This window comes from Chelonus insularis, unplaced genomic scaffold (genome assembly GCF_013357705.1).
Source record: "Chelonus insularis isolate UGA/USDA-ARS -01 unplaced genomic scaffold, ASM1335770v1 scaffold_277_pilon, whole genome shotgun sequence".
Taxonomy (NCBI): Eukaryota; Metazoa; Arthropoda; class Insecta; order Hymenoptera; family Braconidae; genus Chelonus; species Chelonus insularis.
In genome coordinates this window covers 2227129-2246013 of record NW_023276791.1, presented here as the reverse complement: position 1 = coordinate 2246013, position 18885 = coordinate 2227129, and the positions used below count along the sequence as shown (strand labels likewise).

The 18885-nt window shown below is 31.7% G+C and overlaps 2 protein-coding genes across 2 annotated transcripts in view; both read right to left on the bottom strand.

Moving 5' to 3' along the window:
- Positions 1 to 546: 546 nt before the first annotated feature.
- LOC118073308 (odorant receptor 67c-like) lies at positions 547 to 2564 on the bottom strand. The gene is made up of 5 exons (XM_035093723.1): positions 2335 to 2564; positions 1184 to 1295; positions 1005 to 1112; positions 693 to 890; positions 547 to 606 (listed from the first exon to the last, which is right to left on the bottom strand). The coding sequence occupies exons 1-5, from the start codon at positions 2562 to 2564 to the stop codon at positions 547 to 549; spliced, it is 708 nt and encodes a 235-aa protein (XP_034949614.1).
- Positions 2565 to 12543: 9979 nt separating this feature from the next.
- Positions 12544 to 18885, bottom strand: part of LOC118073307 (uncharacterized) — a 30241-nt gene continuing 23899 nt past the window's right edge. Inside the window, exon 23 of the mRNA XM_035093722.1 lies at positions 12544 to 18846. Within this exon, the coding sequence (XP_034949613.1) occupies positions 12593 to 18846 (6254 nt within the window). The 3' untranslated portion in view covers positions 12544 to 12592. The remainder of the gene's footprint in view (positions 18847 to 18885) is intronic.

Here is an 18885-nt window from a genome sequence, read left to right as displayed (position 1 = left end):
ATCATAAACTGATTGTTCTCTGATGTACTCCAAAATGATAAAAGTGTAGTGAGGCTGAAGTAAGGCTGATGTTGGGACAGCCTGAAATGCCTCATCTGAACACGTGGTCGTAGAACCAGGGGAGCATAAAACGGTTGGAGGCACTGTTGGAGCTCTTCGATCGATTACTTTCCTGTTATTTGCGCGCGCTCCTTATACGGTTGTAGCTGAAAGGCTGCAGCTCACTTTCTCTCTTCTCCCTACTACTCTTATCAATCATATCTTCTAAACTGCTCCATCCTATGTCCTATATAGAGTTGATTTAGTGATACAACTCCAAACTATCAGTAGATAATATTCAAAAATGATTATTAACATGATAAAATATTGTCTATTATATAACAAAAGTTGATTAATTAATTTTGTTTGAAGATTTATTTCACTAATTGATTGAATTGATCAACTTATTTCAAACAGAATTATCGTTATATTTTATAGTAAATTAAAATTATCTAGAGGCTAATAATTATTGCATAACAGTGATTGTTATTATTGCAATAAATAATTTTAATCATCTTCAGATAACTCTCGTAAAATGATAGCATTGGAGAGAGAGCATCCAACAAGCTAGAAAAGTTTTATCTATAATCTGTGTACATTTTTATCATAATTTATTACAAATGAAAATGTGTTAATTTAAAAAAGTAACTTACTGCTTTAAAAGTTTGCAAAGATAATATATAAAATAATCCACCGTTAATAATAATCGGCCGTTGAGATCTCATCAAAACAGTTCTAATTATATATTTAATCTGATTTGACGTTGGTTGGTTGTGATATTTGGAATAAGTATTGTCATAGATTAATTGATTCCAATTACTTAGATAAATTGCATCTGCTACTCGGAGGCCCTGGAATATATTTGTTTTTCTGTTAAAAATAAAACTAATTTGAATAAAAACTTTTCTTTCTATTAAATTACTATAAATATTATTTATTTAGGTATAAAGAATAAATAAAGTAACTAGTTCTCTTATTGTAGTTCCCAAATAACAATAAATAAAAAGACTTGATGTAATGCCTATCCAATATTCCAACATGTTGATCATTTTCATGATGCAATTTATGCTAGACTGAAAGAATTAATTAATTTAAACAATAATAGTCATTATCAAATGATAATAAATTTTTTTTTTTTATTTACGTTTAATTGAATTGTTGACGCTTCTAACGATACTAGACACAAACCAATTGTGGAGGTTACACATTGGATAAATAATGGATAATCAAATGTTTCATTGGTTTTTTGTATAAAGCTATAAATCATTCTTATCAGTTGATAATAGTCAAATGTATTGAAATTATTGTGGCTTACTTTAAAATTTCATTGTGAAGCATTATATAATTTTTCATATTTTCTCTTATCTCTTTAAGGCCAGAATAATTTCTGAAAAACTATATTTGATTTCTACTATGAATAATTTTATTATTCTAGATAAATATTATAGATCTTTACTTGATGAAGGCCAGATCATTTTCCAGATGTTCATTCAAGTATTGAAGGTAAAAGCAAGCATTTGCTAGAAACATTATTGTAAAAACATCGCATACTGAAAGTTCAAAAGCATTGAGAACTCCACTTATCAGTTGAAATATGACTGTGAATGAGTATCTAGTGAAACTGTTAATACTCCAGGGAAATGCTGCTAGATAAGGTAGAGCAGTGAATGATTTTATTTCTATTTTGTTTCCACTTTGTCTTAAGATGAAATAATTTCGAATTATAGGATTCAAACACCATTGAACCATTCCTCCAGCACAGAAACTAATCCAAACGTAGATAAAATTTTTAATTACTTCAATAAATTTTAGAAGTTTTTTTTCATATTGATGCTGTTCTGAAAAAAAAAATTGTTAATTCATTTATTGATAATTTTTTTTGTATTCATTCATTTATTTATTCGTTTTCTTTCATTCATTTGTTTATTTTGTTTTGTTCTATTTATTTATTTACAGGTAGAGGGAAGAATAGGCGTGCTCACCACACCCCAAAAGAAGAAAGATATGTGGATCGGAATAAAAATGAAGGATAATCAATCGTGAAGGATAAAAATGAAATTGAAATTGGGATAATAATAATAATCATAATTGTAATATTTTTATTAATAATTATTATTATTATTATTATAACAACAAAACATATAGTATTTTTTTATTTTTTCCACTGGGAAGTTGGTCGTGTGGACCTTTCGGGTCGCACTCAGACCACTGCAAAGCACTGATCTTTCCAACTGGGAAGTTATCAATAACAGTTTTTTATCATTAGAATTAGAAATTTTTTACTGCATGTTATACTTCCTACCTATAATGTTGATATTTATCGTTAAACAAATTTGATGGCAACGTCTCATTCTATTTAACAAATCTTCAATATCACTAATTTTCAAAATACTATCAAAAAACTTCACTGATCCAAGTAAGTGAAAAAATACTGGATTGATAGTTGTGGCAAAACTTGATAAGTCATGGCTATTTTTAAGCTCTGCTACTTCCGAGAGAATCAGTGAGACATTAGAAAGTAACATAAAGATAATTATTACAAAATTAATTTTTCTATGGATGATAAATAATTTTTTATTTTCATAAAACTTTAAATAATTTAAAAAATGAGAGAAATAATCAACAAATTTATCGAAATCATTTTGTGCATCAATCACTTTCATTTTCAAACACTTGAGCTAATTTAAGAACTATTCTATCCAACTCAATGTCATTACTTTTGTGAAGTTATATTTACTCATATACTACTGTAGATTATTCATCTAAAATTGATATCCAATAGGATGTGCCAAAGATAATTGTTGAATGCTGAATCTTTGATCAGCAATTCTCTTTACTTCGTACAATAATTATCAAAAGGTGGATTATAATTACAAGCTCAATATTTGATGAAAGGCTTTGGTGGCTTCAAAAAGTAATTTATAACGAAATTATTTCGAGATAATTATAAATGTGACAATGTATCTTAACGCAGGGAATAGTGCTTTAAGTTTTTTACTTTTAAAATTTAATTGATTTAATTAATAGATACCTGTATACAAAAGGAATGACTAATCCAGTATGGCTGAATTTTATTCACTGTTAGTTTTCTCTGTGTCATTGCATTCTACTTGAAACTTCAGGTAGTAAGATCGAACTTAATAGTGTAAAGTTTAAAAGAGTTTCTATTTTTACATCAAAAGGTATTATTTTATGCTTTTTTTCGTGGACAGATGCTTTGGGTTTACAAAAATAGAGTTGAATACTTCATGAGTTATAATAAAGTTGAAAATTAAATAGATAATGTTGATGGTTTTTTGAAATTAATTTACTATGTTATTCTCAATCGAAGATATCTTGAATGACAATAGAAAAAAGTTTCTCGGTGAGTAATTATTGTTAATCACCTTGAGATGATAGGGGTGAAGGCGGTTAAGGAAGATGTTAGGTGGTTGAAGATATGTACTATATATAACATTTGTCGAAAACGACATATACATGATAAGATATAATTGTGATGTCCATAAAGTTGGACCCACCATATAAAGATTTTTAGTAAAAAAAAATGTGCTCGGTTTGTGCTATCATGTGCCGCATTAAAAAAAATCGCCCAAAAAAATGCCATTTTTATACGTAGGTCTTTTTTTCTAACTGAATTTGACCTTGTTATTTGATTTGAGTAAAAACACAAAGATTGTGCCTGAATGTACTACTATGTGCTACAAAGCAAATGATAAAAAAATGGAAAACAGATTTACCAAGCAACAAAAAAAAATTTATTCCTCAAATTGACCTTCCTTTATGAGGTCATCGAGGAAATCTATACCGCAAAACAATGTGCGCTTCCCACAAGATCGTGTGCAGTGAATAACGGATGCGTGCTAACGCATTTGGAGAATTCTCAGGCGAAGAAAAAAAAACATATCTTATCCTAAAACATGACTCTTTCAATTTTTCAATGTTGCTTTCACGACGGCATCGAAAGCACAAGTATTCGTTATTTTTACACTTTGTCCAGAGGACAATTTTAACCTCTTGTTATTGCCATTTTCTAAAAGTTTTGTCTCAATAAAATTCATCTCTGTCGAAGTTATTTTTCGAGTAGAAGAGAATTCTGAAAGAAAGCTGCTATCGGTATCGATTACTGGATCTTCCACCATTTCAATCACTTTTTTTGTAGCCCTCTTGATGGGATCGATATGAGATTTTAACAAATTTTTACCTTTAGCAAATTTATTTTCAACATTTGTTGGATTTAAACTATTACAAAATAATGGTTGTACCTCATTAGCAATCCAATCCTTATCAGCAAAAGAATATGGTTGCTTCAATTGTGGAAAATGCGAATCCAGAAAATGTGGTGATATCCATAGAGGACAATAAGAAAAAAGTGAAATAAATGGTAGCTTAAACTCTGGACAATACAGGTTATTGGTGATTTTACTGGTACTATTTGTAATATGGATGTCGATGTCTTTAAGAAATGTTTTTATGGAATCTGCTTCAGGCTCTAAATCAAGAATATTTTCCACATTTTCTTCTATACTTCCATCAGTGACAATTTGGATCTCTGACAGGATCTCCGGCCATTTTACTTTGAAGAAATAATCTGCTGTCAGATAAATGATTAATCTTGTTAGATTTTGTATCCGTTCTTGTTTGGCATGTGATTAACATTGCTTGCACAGTTTTTCTAAAATCATCAAAAAACTTGGCCCGACTTAGTAGACCTATGCATTTGACATAAAAATGACTTAATAATTTTGAGATATTCAAAATTCTTTGTATCTTCAAGAATGGCCACATTTCGTTTTTTTAGCCATTCTACGATATCACCTTTTCGCCATGCTGTTGTTGGATTACGATAATCCGGGTGAAGCATCGTGTGATAGGGGATTTGATCGAGCACTAACACAGATTTTGATGGAAGTTTTTCACCAAAACTGATATGAACCACTCTTCGAAATGTGCATTCATCTCATCGTGGTAGTCCGCTGATTCTGTTTTCCCAATAAAACATTTTTGGGCCCCAGGCACAAAACCGTCTGCATTTCCAATATGAAGGATTATCACGCGTTTGCCGGATCCAGAAGGCCCGTCCCGTTAATTTCAGAAATGTCTGCTTCATGATCTAGCAGTACCTGGACGGCACTGAGCAGTCCTGCTTCAATTGCCTCATAAAGAGGAGTGTAACGTTCCATTGTTATTTTCGCATCGATGTCTGCTCCCTTAGAAATAAGAAGTTTGCCGATTTCGTTATGATTCTGTCTACACTGTAAATACCAGTTTTCCAAAATGCATTATTTTAATGCGAATAAGTGTGTTAAATATGACGTCACCCATTGGATTAACATTGTAGTAACTTTCAACGCATTTCTAAGTGTGTAAAAAGTGATTAAATTGTAATATATTACAATTTAATCAAAATAATAATGAGTGTATCCAAAACGTCTTTTACATTTATTTCAATCTTTTGAATAATATACCTATAGGTATAAATATTGTAAAATATATGTGTGTCCATCTATAGATGGATTGACTAACGACAGTTCGTTAGTTAACGACGATTGCTTGACGAGTAGATTGTTTATAGCAACGAGGGGAGAGTTTGTTTATCTCCAGTATAGGACTGAGACTAGCTAACGTTAGACGTCTTGTCTTTGATTCTGTATTTGAATCTGTCATTTTTAATAAACTAACTTTTAATAATAGTTGTTCTCATTCTATTATTTTACAATATATAATATACCTATATATATAAATTCTATATATGTATGATCATTGTGTTACGTATTTTTTTAACAATCTATATCAATAAAATTAGAGTGATTGTCTGTGATTTTGAATAAACTGTCTCAAACTGAGCTCGGAGGGTTATTCGCATGCTGTTAAAACGTAAATGACCATTTTTAGACTTTTTGTCTGTCTCTCTGTCTGTTTGAGGTAATTTTGGAAACGGCTGTACTGATTCCGATAGAACTTTGTAGACATGAAGAGAAGGATGCCAGGAGTAACATAGGCTACTTTTTATTGATGTAAATTGTTGATAACAATTGAATCGTTTTTCATGATTTTATTTTGAGCGTCTACACGGAGAAAAAATTCCAATAAAAATTACCGTGCTCAGCACAACAATCCACGCGCAAATGTCAATTCCCTAAAAAATTAAGACAACCTTCAAAGAAAAATTAGTAATCCTTTTAAAATTTTTATTATAGATTCAATATTTATTAAGAAGAGTAAAAGTAAAAATTCTTATGCAGCACGGTAATATTCGATAAATATTAATTTTTATTCAAACTTTAAACAAAAATTAGTAAGTGACTAGAAAAAAATGAGAATCTGTATATAATTTATTATGATCCGTGTGGTAGGAAAAATTCGGGTGCTCTCCTATAATTTTTTCTATTCTCGAGAGTTTCCGTGCTGGGTCGGGAATCTTCGAATTATCGGTCCAACACAATCTTTCTTTGTATTGTAAGACCGTTCACACAATCAAAATATAAGCCGTAAAACGTACAATTTAAGACGTACGCGTGCATACTAACATCATAATAAGTTAAAAATTGGTTTGTACGCATGCGTACATCTTACGGCTTTTGTTTTTGATTGTGTGAACACCCTCAGTGCTATAGTTACTTTTTCCATATTGTAAACAAAGATGACATTCATATTTTTCGTTACGATTCAATATTGGCGGCAACACGTTATATCTTAACAATTTATGATAAGCTTAAACGGATTGACGCGGTGGACTCATGGGTAAGCGTCAGCTTGACACACGATGGGTCGCGGGTTCGAGTCCCGGCCGAGACAAAAGTCATTTATATGATTTTTCTCGGGCCACCGTGAGCGGGAGAAGAAGATCTCTTCGGAGAGCCGGGTGGTTGTATCGACGACACAGGTTTTCTGCGTAAGATCCCGATCGTAGGGATAGGGGGGGCAGTATTGTAAAACGTGTGCCGTATTTCATTCCAACGAATTAATTAGTTAAGAAAGTTAATTATCAATGAACCTAATTTATTTATTTATTTGTTTATATAACCAAAAAATTATCACTAAACTTAAATAAAATTGTTTGTCGGTTACGTAGTTATCACAGCTAACGTTACTAAATTTTCAGGTGCTGTGGAACACTAAATTTTCTGGTGCTGCCAAAGTAATTTTCAAAAAACTGAATGATACATTTCTTATGTAACTTATAATTTTTGTATGTTGATCATTACTTTTTACTTTTCAGTAAGTTTAAACTCACATTCTTGAGCAGCACGGTAATTTTTGTATGGATTTTTAAATAAAAATTAACGGAATTTTTTCTCCGTGTACAAACGCAATAAATATAACAGACGTTTTGAATAAATTATTTTTTACTTCGACAGAATTATAATAGGTCTATTCAAAACGTGTATTATATTTATTTCGATATATTATATAGCATTTAGAAAAAAATCATCCAGTCGTAATTGAAAATAAAAACAAATCTTTATCTTCAAATAAGTAATAAGTATTTACACAGTTAGATAAGAATCTCATCAGGTCATACAAAACCGGTTTAATATCGTCATTATCCTTCACATAGTTGCCTGATACATGTACATAGAGCAATTACAACAATTCATCGTAATTTCCTCCATGAATACAGCTCCTTATCAGCTGATTTACAGACAGATTACTACTCGGGTAATTGAAGAATTATACTATACTTCTATCTCGAGTTCAATGACAATATTGCCAGAAAGTGATTGAAAAAAAATAATATGATTCATCCTTTCTTAATCTTAAACTTTTTAAATATTGAACATGAACATTCGAACATTTCTTTATCCAATAACCATTAAATTAATAATATTTGATCATTATTGAATGATTTAAATTTTTAACTTCCCATTGGGAAGTTATTGAAATTAGGTCGATTGGTGAAATTTGAATTTTCATTATATCTTCACGTTTCAAGATATTTGCAAGCATACTGACCAATTTTTAGAATGATGGGTGTATGCGTACGTACGTACCTATGTATGTACGAATGTTAGCATTTTTTTCGTATTCGATATCTCAAGAACGGATGGAGATATCGACTTTAATCAAAATTCATTGGAAAGATATTATGATAAAGAAGATCTGAGTAGAATTTGAATAAATTCGGTCATGGTGTTTTTTTTTATAACAAAAAAACTAATAATGAATAAATGAAAAGATTGACTATTTAAAATACCTCTAAGCGAAAGAATAACAATTTTATTCGAAAATGAAGTCAATATTGACTAGACATTATTGCTCACAACCAAATATGACTTTCACTAATTACACACTGTTTATAACAACATGAATTTGTTATAAACAATTAAAAATTGTATTTATTGATTAACTGATACATATATCACATGGATTTGGATGTTTCCAACAAAATAAGATTATTAATGCTGAGATATGACATTTAACTATTACGCATTGTTTATAACAATTTGAATTTATTATAAATAATTACTAATGGGAAGTTCGTCGTATTAGCACAGACAAAGTGTACTAAGGCCTATTTTTTAAACATACAGTAATAGCTCCTTTAATAAGATTTAATGCACTATAGTTTTTTTAATTTAATTTAATTTTTTTTCTATTAATTATTGCTTCTAACTCCTGAAATAATAAAGTTAGACAAAAAATAGTTATTACAAAAATTGTTCATTTTTACAAGATGCACATTTTTTGTCTAAACAATTTTTTTGTATCTTCATTAGTTCAGCTGAAAAATCATAAATAAACATCAAATTGTTTATAACTAATGAACTAATCATGGTAGAAAAAAATAACTAACATATTTGTAATTAGCAAGCAAAAATCTATAAAAAATGCCAAAGTTATCTCGTCTAACTTTATTTTTAAAAAATTGCATACAGCTCTTATGGCTGGCCTATGGACTAGTCAACTAGACATTTATGATCAGCTGAAAGATATCATATTTATTGACACGTATTTTTTGGTATGTTGAATTATAATCAATCAACAAATTGACAATTTTTCGCCATTTTTGTAGAACTTATGGTATTGCAGCTAAAGAAGAGGTATTTGTGTTATGAAGAGCCTGGTTAATATGTCTAAGCTGCAGTATAGTTGGATCGTCTTTTCTTACCTTACATAATCTCCTGGTGTACGTACATTCGACAATTACGAGCGTTACATCATATATGGACTGGAATTTGTCCGTGCATGCACATGTAACGAGAACTTACTGGCTCACGTGTCTCTACTAAAAACCTTTCGATCGAAGCAAGCTGATTTAAGATTTTAATGGTTATTGACTGGTTAAAATTTGAAATTGAATATTAAATTTTACAATTGAAATTTTTAATAACGAAATTTAAGTAACATACTTCAAAGTATTTAAAGCTTGATCAAGCTCACTTTACTCTTCAATACATAGAAATGTGTCTATTAAGTTTGAAATATAAAAATTTTATAATTAAAAATTAATGCTAATGATTGTTCTTTCAATTAATATTGCTCTTTGATCTTATAATAATTAGCAATATTTTACATTAAATTTTAGACCAACATAAGATCCAAGTACTTTGAGAGGTTTACATCAAAATTGTATGTTTCAACAGGACAGACAAATTAACACTCAAGTTTATCGGGAAATATGCTACAAGTTTGAAAAAGCAATAATAAATCATCTAAAAACGAGTTGCAAGAAGAGGACATGCTTCCAAAAGAAATAATAAATGATGATGTCTCATTTTTTGCTACCATCCTAGAAGCAGAAAGGGTACTTTTATTGTAAGTATATTGCATCAGCAATCTATATTTATATCCGATTTTATTTATAACACATTATGTAAGTTGATTATTATTTATCTGTTTAGATTATTGATGACATGGAAAATAAATCAAAGTGAAGGAAAGTTGATGAATGAAGGGAACTCGATGATAAGTGAAAGACTTGAATAAATGTCTTCATTAATGCTCGAAGTGTAGATGATCAACTAACGAGGCGTGGTAGGCCCGGGTTTTCGGACGGTTATCGAACGTGAAAGTCCTCTTCCCCGCAGTTCTCTTTACCATCCTTGTGGACCCGGAGAACTCTACTTTAGTGATGGTACCCTGCCGCCAGCGTTGTCCAACGCGTTGCCGAAATTTGGCGATGATTGATGGCTATTAGCCCATGGGCCAACTCATCCCATCAACAGTTTTGCTCTATTTTATATTTTTATCATTCTTTTTCAACACCTTCTAAACAAACAGGTATCAACTATGCATCAGGTAATTAAACATTAATATACAGGGTCGTAGCTACTTCTTACTGTGCCCAGCACATTTTCATTCATTTTTTATTTTAGCTTTTCTTATCAATTAAAATGTTGTTTTTTATTCAAATTTAATTGATAATCGCTCTGATTTTCAGAAATATAATGGGAAAAATTATAAATGAAAAAGAGGCCAAAAAAATGGATTTAAGCAGTATCGATTGAAACAATTCTGGATGATATCGACAGTATAGCTTTATCGCTTAGACATTCGTTGAGTTCTCTTATCAAATAGCAGAAGTAGCAGAAGGCGGGGAAATCGGTTTGAAGAAGGAGAAAGAGGAGGTACATAGTCAGCCATAGAGAGAGAGAAATATTGCAGGATTCAGGTGAGCTTGCATCTGGTGAGCATTGGTACAGACGCTGCCTCTTCGCGGCTCTGTTCGCCGTTGCCGCAGCAACATACACCGCTCTTTATTAACAACAATTAACATTCATACATTGTTTATCCACTGCTACTTTTTGCTATAATCACGTAATTTTAATTAAATGTTATGACTTGAGTACCAAGTACTGACAATTGGACTCGTGCGGCGCTTGAAAATTCATCAGGGAATCATATTCAATGAATGGTTTATCGCTGCTGCAGTCTACTGAATTAATGAAAACATAATTATTCAATATACTTTTTATCAGAATAGTAAACAAATCCACTTCATTTATCACAAAAGTACAAGAATTGCATTTAATAGCAATATGATTTATTCATTCAAAAATTATGGATTTCTTTATTAAAAATTCAATCAGTTGATTCTCATCAACTTCCAGCTTAATAAAAAAAATCTAATTATACCTTGATCCAATCATGCAAATTAGTCTTATTATGATTGAAATTACGAAAGAGGCCTGCTCACTAAAAAAGACCACTTGTCTTATTTATTTCATTGTCGTTGTTTTTTAACGTGGCTCGCAGCTGTTGCCAACAAACGGCCGGCCGTTGGCGTAAGCTAGTATACGGAGAACATGATGATTCAATATAGTAACAGCAGTATGATATATTTTTTAACGAATGAAGGCTGCGTGGTGAATCGCTGATAACCTACTTACTTCTCTGTGCCATCTCTTGAATATTTCTGAAATCCTTGCATTAAGATTTACCAGTCTCCGCTTATGTTTGATGCACCATCGTTCCTATGATTATGGTAGGTTAGTTGCATCTACAGCGTCATAATAGGTGTTAGACACGTCATAGAACTGTCTACGTCAATCTAGTGACGTAGGCAAAACGTCACAGCTTTTGCAAATTTTTTGCAAACTGTTCCCATCAAGGATAAATGTACGTGTGCGAATCAACTACAACATCTGTAAGCTCTTCACAGTCAGAGTATCTTATCGACGTAATGTGCTGTAGCTATTGTGGGTATAAATTTGTTTAAAAAATTATTTAATCAACTTTTTAATTACCAGTTAACAAAACTTTATAATGAAAATGATTAATAGTAATTGATTTAATTGATGAAGTCTTGAAATTATGATAATAAACATAAGGTAGTGTAGTGAATTGATATATCCTATGATATTTTTGATTGGAGTGAGGGAGTATCTATTCTAGATAACCTGTAAGCAGATAGTAGGTAAAGTTGAGAACGAGGATACTTTTGTAACAGAGTATCATAAATTGAAGGAACACCAATTAAAAACTTTCATTGAAAAGACAAAAATGTTATTAAAATAAAAAAAAATTGAAAAGTTTCTATATAAAATTTTTAAGTACAAGCTTTATTAAAGTTTGTAAAATTTTCACTTTTTATTAACTTTTACAACAAACACATATTCATTTTAAATTATTTAATGTTCAAAAAATGTCCAAGGAAATATAAATACAAACATCGTACTTATTAAATATTTTTCGAAACAATAATTATCATTAAAAAATTTTTTCATCATTTTGATAATCAATAATATTAATTCATTTCATTTAAAATGTAAATAGCTGTTAACAAAAGTATTAATAATAACAAGATTCTTTGGAATCAATATATTCATATGTATTTACAAGAGTAATATAAACAACATTACATCAAATTTTCTTGAAAATGTCATTCAATTCATCGATACGATGGACCTATTTTTAAAAATCATTTTTACATATATCTAACTATAATAAAGGCAGTGATGTAAATTTCCGTTCCACGGTAGACATCAATATGTTAAAAATTCTTGTTCAAATATTATTTCTAAAAAAACTTTGTCTTTTTCATTAAATCATTACCATCAATATTATACATCTGTTTCTCTTGTATTATGAATAATTGAGACATTAATTTGTTTTAGGAAGGTGGAGTAGTGCTATCAGCACGTAAATGCGGTGGTGCCGCTTCACTGTATGCAATATCAAAAACACTTTTTTTCTCAAGAAGTTGCTGATGCCGCAATCTACTTCCTCCTTGAAAAGAAACGATAACTGGAGAGGTCACTTGCTCGTGAGTTAATTCAGTTGAAGAAGATTCTGGAGGAGCTTCAAAACTACGAGGAGATGCTTGTGGTGTAGAATGTGGAGCTGGTGGAGGATGAAGATAAAATGGTGGTGGAAGTTTTTCATATTTATATTCTGAATGTTGAGTACGATAATGTTTAACTTGTGATTGTGAAGGTAATGAAGGTGGTGGTGGTCTTTCTGGAGCATAAATTTCAATTGATGGATCACCATTGCCACCTTCAGCTTTCCTTAATTTCCTACCTTGACGAACAATAGCTTTTAATTGTTCTGATTCTACATTGACTAAAGGTTTAATTCGTTTTCTTCTTTGTGGTGTGACTTCTGGAGTTTTTAATTCAAATATTTTTCTATCTTCTGGAGTCATTTTTAACCATCTCTGTCTTGTACTTTTCCTTAGCCACTTTGGCGGTTCCTCTTCTTCTTCATTTTCCTTTTTCTCTTGTCGTCTTCTCTCTATTTCCTCTCTATTTTGTTTATACCACTCCATATAGCGGGGTTGAGCTTCATGTGGTTCTTCTTTATAATGTCGGGTTATTTTTTGTGAACCTGGTGATTTATCACGGAGCATCTTATATTTTTCATCATCAACTACTAATTCAGACATTAATTGCGATTTTTCAACAACCATCAATTGGCCATGTGAACTTGTCCCTTCTACTGTTTCACTAGAAGTATAAGATTCAGTTGTTTTTTCTTCCATTATCTTCTCTATTTTATTTTCTCTGTTTTTTAAACTACTGATTTCAACGATTATTATTTTCTCCGTCTTACGTGACGTTTTCCGACTTCTATCTGCCTTCGTATGTTCTCCTTCTACTTCAATACAAATTTCTTTATCTACTTGTTTGCCTTCCGTGTCTGATACTAACGGTTTAATCTCTTTCATGTCAGCATTGCCTGAAACAGTAGATTCCGTACCTACTTTTTTTTCCTCTGGCGATTTACCTAATACGAGTTCTGCTTTATCTTTAGTATTACACGATGGCAACTTTATTTCATCTATTTGAGACCGTTTGTCTTCAATTCTTTTAACTTTTTTTTTCAAGTCTTCGGTATGTGAATCTACCTTTTGGTCTTTACCTGACTCCTGTTTCCTTGTTTTTTGTCCAACTGCTCTTCCACTTTTTGATTTCTCTGAAATAATCTTCTCATGATCAAGTCGTTTTCGTGGTTTCGTTCTATCGATTCCTATTTTTTCTTTCGATTGTTCTGATTCTAAATCACTCACTTTAGATTGCCGTGTTGTTTTACCGACAAATTTTTTCGGCAAATTAATTTGATCTTTTGAAAGTTGATTTGGCTTTTTTTCTTTCATTGAATCTTTTTTTACCAATGGCTTCTGTTGTGTTTTTTTATCAGCACTCTTTAATTTATCTTTAGAAACATCTTGGTTTTGAGAAAACCTTTCTCTAGAACTATCACGGCTTTTAGAAATTTTTAAAGAATCATCAGAATGCTTCAGAGAATCTTTTGATTGGATTACGCTCAATAATCCCGTTGAGTCAGTGATTTTTTGCTCTCCAGATTTTTTTCTGTCTCCATGAAGATTATTCACGGAGTCGAGGCGATCTGTAAGAGAAGTAGAATCATCAACATCTACTTGGTCATTTTTATGAATTGATTCTACATTGTCTTTACTTTCCTGCACTTTTTCACCACCATCAGCATTTGAATCAGAAGTTTGAGTTACTTGTTGAGATGCTTCGAAACTTTCTGTTTGTACGGTTGCTGATTTACTTTCAGTGCCCACTATACTATCTAAAGCTTGAAAACTTCCTATTTCTACATTTTTCCCCGATTCTAATTTTCTATCTACTTGACTACTACCTGCGTTATCTTCTCTCTTTATACTTGTTTCATTCGAGTCTTTTGTTTCATCTGTTTTTAAGTCATCACTACTTTTAGATGTTTCGTCAGTCTTAATACTTTCTATGTCTTGAGTTTTCTTTTCAGGACTCGTTTCTGTGTCATTTGGAGACACATGATCCATTCTTACCAAACGTCGATGTCGAGGAGTGCCATACGGACGAGCAATAAATGCAGTTTGTGTTGAAGATTCACTAGATACATCGCTTTCGTCATCTAAGGTATCTACTGTATCTGCTAAACTGTTAACTTCAGGTTTTTCTATCAATGGTGAATCAGGTGCCATAGATTCTTCGTGTATTAAATTACTTCCATATGATTCAGGTTTGTCAATAAATAACTCAATTTTTTTGTCTGAAGAATCAGACTTATCTTCAGATATATGAATTTCAAGTTTAGATTCTGTATCATCAACTAAATTCAATATTTCTTGAGGTACTTGAGGTGGTTCATCAACTGACATTTTTTTAGGAGAACTTAAAAAAGATGTTTCTCGTGAAATGACAACTTGTTTAGGAGACAGACTACTAGTTTGGCTTACTGGTGAAGTTGGTTCAACAGCAATATCTAAAGTATGCTTTTCTTTGTCTTCATCGACACTTTCTTCTGAAATTTTTATTACTAAAGTATTTTTTTCATCCTTAATTAAATCTGCTATAGGTGTTTCTTTTTTAATCTGTTCTGAATCTTTCTCTGTATCCTCTAATACTTTTATTTCCATATTTTTATCTTCATTTGTATCTACTGATTTGTTTTTATCTACTTCAATGTCTTTTTTTACTACTTCACTTTCCAGAACTATATTTACAGAACCTTTTATGGAAGGTGACTGTTTTTGCTCTTGAGTATCTACATGTTCATCAATCTCAACTTTCTGTTCTTCTGATAATTGTGAAGATGATGATATTGCCAACTTGGGTACATCTTCAGACATTTCATCACATTTTTCTTCTACTTTTTTATCTGAATCATTTTTCGCGGATAATTCACTTATATTATCTTCTTTCGCAACAGATTTCGTGGGAATATCTGCAGTTATTACAGGTACAGGAATCGCAAAAGCATGAGAGATAGCAGGTAGAGCTTCTACTTTTATTTCGGTCTGGAAATCTTCGCTTGCTTTGTGTCCACTTTGATCTTTAATATAATCTGCATCATCAAGAACATCAACTCCTGATACTTTCGCTGTTGAAACATCTGACATTCCAAGTTCTTTTCGTTCAGCAGATTCAAATGCTTCAATAACTTTCTTTTCAATTTCTTCAATTCTTTCTTGTTCTTCGGATATTATTTTTGGAGAATCGATTATTTTTGTATCGCGTTTATCTTCATTGATATTAATTTTTTTAACGATTGCATTAATTATATCTTTGGTGCTATCTCTATCTTTTTGAATTAATTCAGCAGCTTGCAATTTTCTTTCCTCTGAATTATCTCCAATATTCTGACTTATTGTCTCTGTCACAGGAGCAACAGGAGTGGTAGATACTTCGATATTTTTGTCATGCTTCCCTATTAAGAATTCAGAAAGAGGCGTTGGAAGCATTCCAGATGTGAATTCAGCCTTTTGGAACTCTTCTGCCTTCTTTTTATCTGTTTCCGACGTAGCAACCTGATCCTTTCCTGATAATTCTTCTTTTTTCTTTGAATTTATCAAAGGCTCAATTGTAATTAGATTTGGCTTGTCAACTTCTAATGTTACTTTCTTTTCATCCATTTGAATTAATTGAATTTCTTTAGAAGAAGAGTCAATCGGATGTTGTGCTATTAGAGATTTTCTTTGATCATCGAGAGTTGTTGATTTAATATCTATCATCTCCTCTGTTATTTCTCCAGCTTTTGGACTTTCCAAAGTTTCAGTTGGCGATGTAACAGATGTTTTATTAGAGAAAATTTTTGAACCCGAATCTCTTGAATCTTTTGATGTTTGGGATTCATCAGTACTCGAATTTTCCTGTTTTCGTGAAGGTTTCGTTTTCCATTTTTGAATTCTTTTGTCAGATTCTTTTGAATGATCATCTTCCATGAATTTTTTAGTCATTTCAACTGCTTTCTTTATTTTACTACGATCTTCTTTGATATGTTTTAATTTTAATTCAGATTTTTTCATTTTGTCGTCCAACTTTTTAGATTGTTTAACTAAAATATCTTTCTTCTTTTCAACTGAAGATATGTCTTTTTCTTTAACAGCTACCTGTCGATTTAATTTGGCTTTCGTTACTTTTCTTACAGAGGATTTACTTGTTTCTCCTTCTGATTCCTTAGTTGTAACTTGTGTCTTCAATCTATCTATTTCTTCAAGTTCGGAACTAGCCGTACTGACCAAAGGCTTTTTTGTACTTTTCAATTTTTGTTGTTTTTTGTTTTTATCACTTATTCCATCGGGCATTTTCAAATGTTTCGAAGCCAACTTTGTAACTCGTTGCATTGAAATGGATCGTTTTGATCTCACACCGTCAACTTTCTTCAATTTTTTCTCATCTTCAGGATAAGTATCCGGAGATGTTACATTTATATCATTATTATCTGAATCTTTGGACATTTGATTATTTTTATAAGAATCATGCTTACTTTGAATTTTTTTTCCAGTTAATTTCGATAACTTTTTACTCAACGAACTTATTTCCCTTTCTAATATTTTAAAACTTGACTTCTTTACTCCTTGCGCTTCCTCCTTTCCTGTTACTTCTTTCTCTTTTTTTCTCGTCTCATTTCTATCATCAACTCTCCGTCCATGCGCTCTTGTGTATTCATCTTTCGACATTTCGATTGAAGAGGAATCATCCCGTTGAGGAATTTCATCACGTGATTCATATCGTGAATTAGAGCTATCTCCAAAAGATTCACGATTCCGTACGGGCGTTTCCCTGTCACCAGTTTCGTCTAATGAGTCTGATATCTCTCTCAAAACCTCAGGTTCAATATTACTCTTTCTTGCATCTTTAATATCTTTTATTTTTTTTCTAATAAAGTTAGTATCTTTCTCGGAATATTCTCTATCTTCTTCTCTAATTGGCGACCGCATCCACAATGCTCTAACTCGTTTAGCCTCTCCATCATACCTTTTCTTCGATCTCATTTTTCTTCTCATCCGTGCATCCTCCTCAGATTCTTCATTGTCACTCCTACTTCTGCTTTGCTGTTCTGTTTGTGTAGCAATAGTTTGATTAGTTTGAGTCCCAGCTGCAACTTGACCTGGTAAGCTTTGGGTTTCAAGATAACTTCCAGTATCCATCATTGCTGCATTGACGCCTCTATCTCTTTCCAGAAGCAATCGTGTCAAAAGAGCATTTTGTCGTGCTAATTCCAAATCATGAATGGAATAGTGTTGAACATTCACTGGATACTTCGGAATATTCTGCTCTTTTGGTAGTTCAGAAGCTTTTGGAATTGCTCCTTGAATAATTAAAGTCGTCCCTGTAGCGGCATCTTGACTTTCTTTTATATCAGATTGAGCTGATTTATCATAAATTCCGTGGTCAATAATCAATCTCTGTACATCTGGACCGAGTTCTTCAATATGCTGTCGATGAGTTTGTTCCAGCTGTTCTGGTATCAATATTATTTCTGGTTGTTGCTGCTGTTGCATAGACGCTTCTTTCTGTCGTTTGTGTGATTCCATACTTTGTTTTTCTAAATCTTGCATACTTCCATGATATTCTTGGTTTACTCGCAAATTTTGGTCTTCAATGAATCTTCGTAATAAAATGTCTTTTCCATCTACTCTATGTACTTGATCGATTACTATTTCAGGCTGTCTGTATGTTATGTTTCCCTCAGCAACACCTCTAGTTACCAATCTCATGACTTCTGCATTTCCTGAACGATAAAATTGCTGGTCTCGAAATGTTTGTTGGTCTTTCTCACGAATGTCTTGCACGTAAGCCTCACGCGTCATGTCAGAACCTCTTTCAATTTCATTTTGTCGTAGTGAATCCATGTCAGGAACGTCGTAACCTTTAACTCTAAAACCTTCAACGTCTTCTACATATAAACGATCTTGGCCTCTTTTTCTAGTTTCCACAATATGAATAGGTTCTGTTGCATCTTGTAATCTTAAAGAATATGCTTTTCGGGGAAATTCTCGATCTCTATCATCACAAACTACATCCCCTGGAAGCGATGCTATTCCATAATTTCTTATATTTCTTCGATTAAATTGCCAATTATCACGAGGTTGGTTTGCACTCCATGCTTGCTTTTTTTCTGACCACGTAACTATTAGAGAAAAAATTAATTAGCCAAAAAAAACAATTA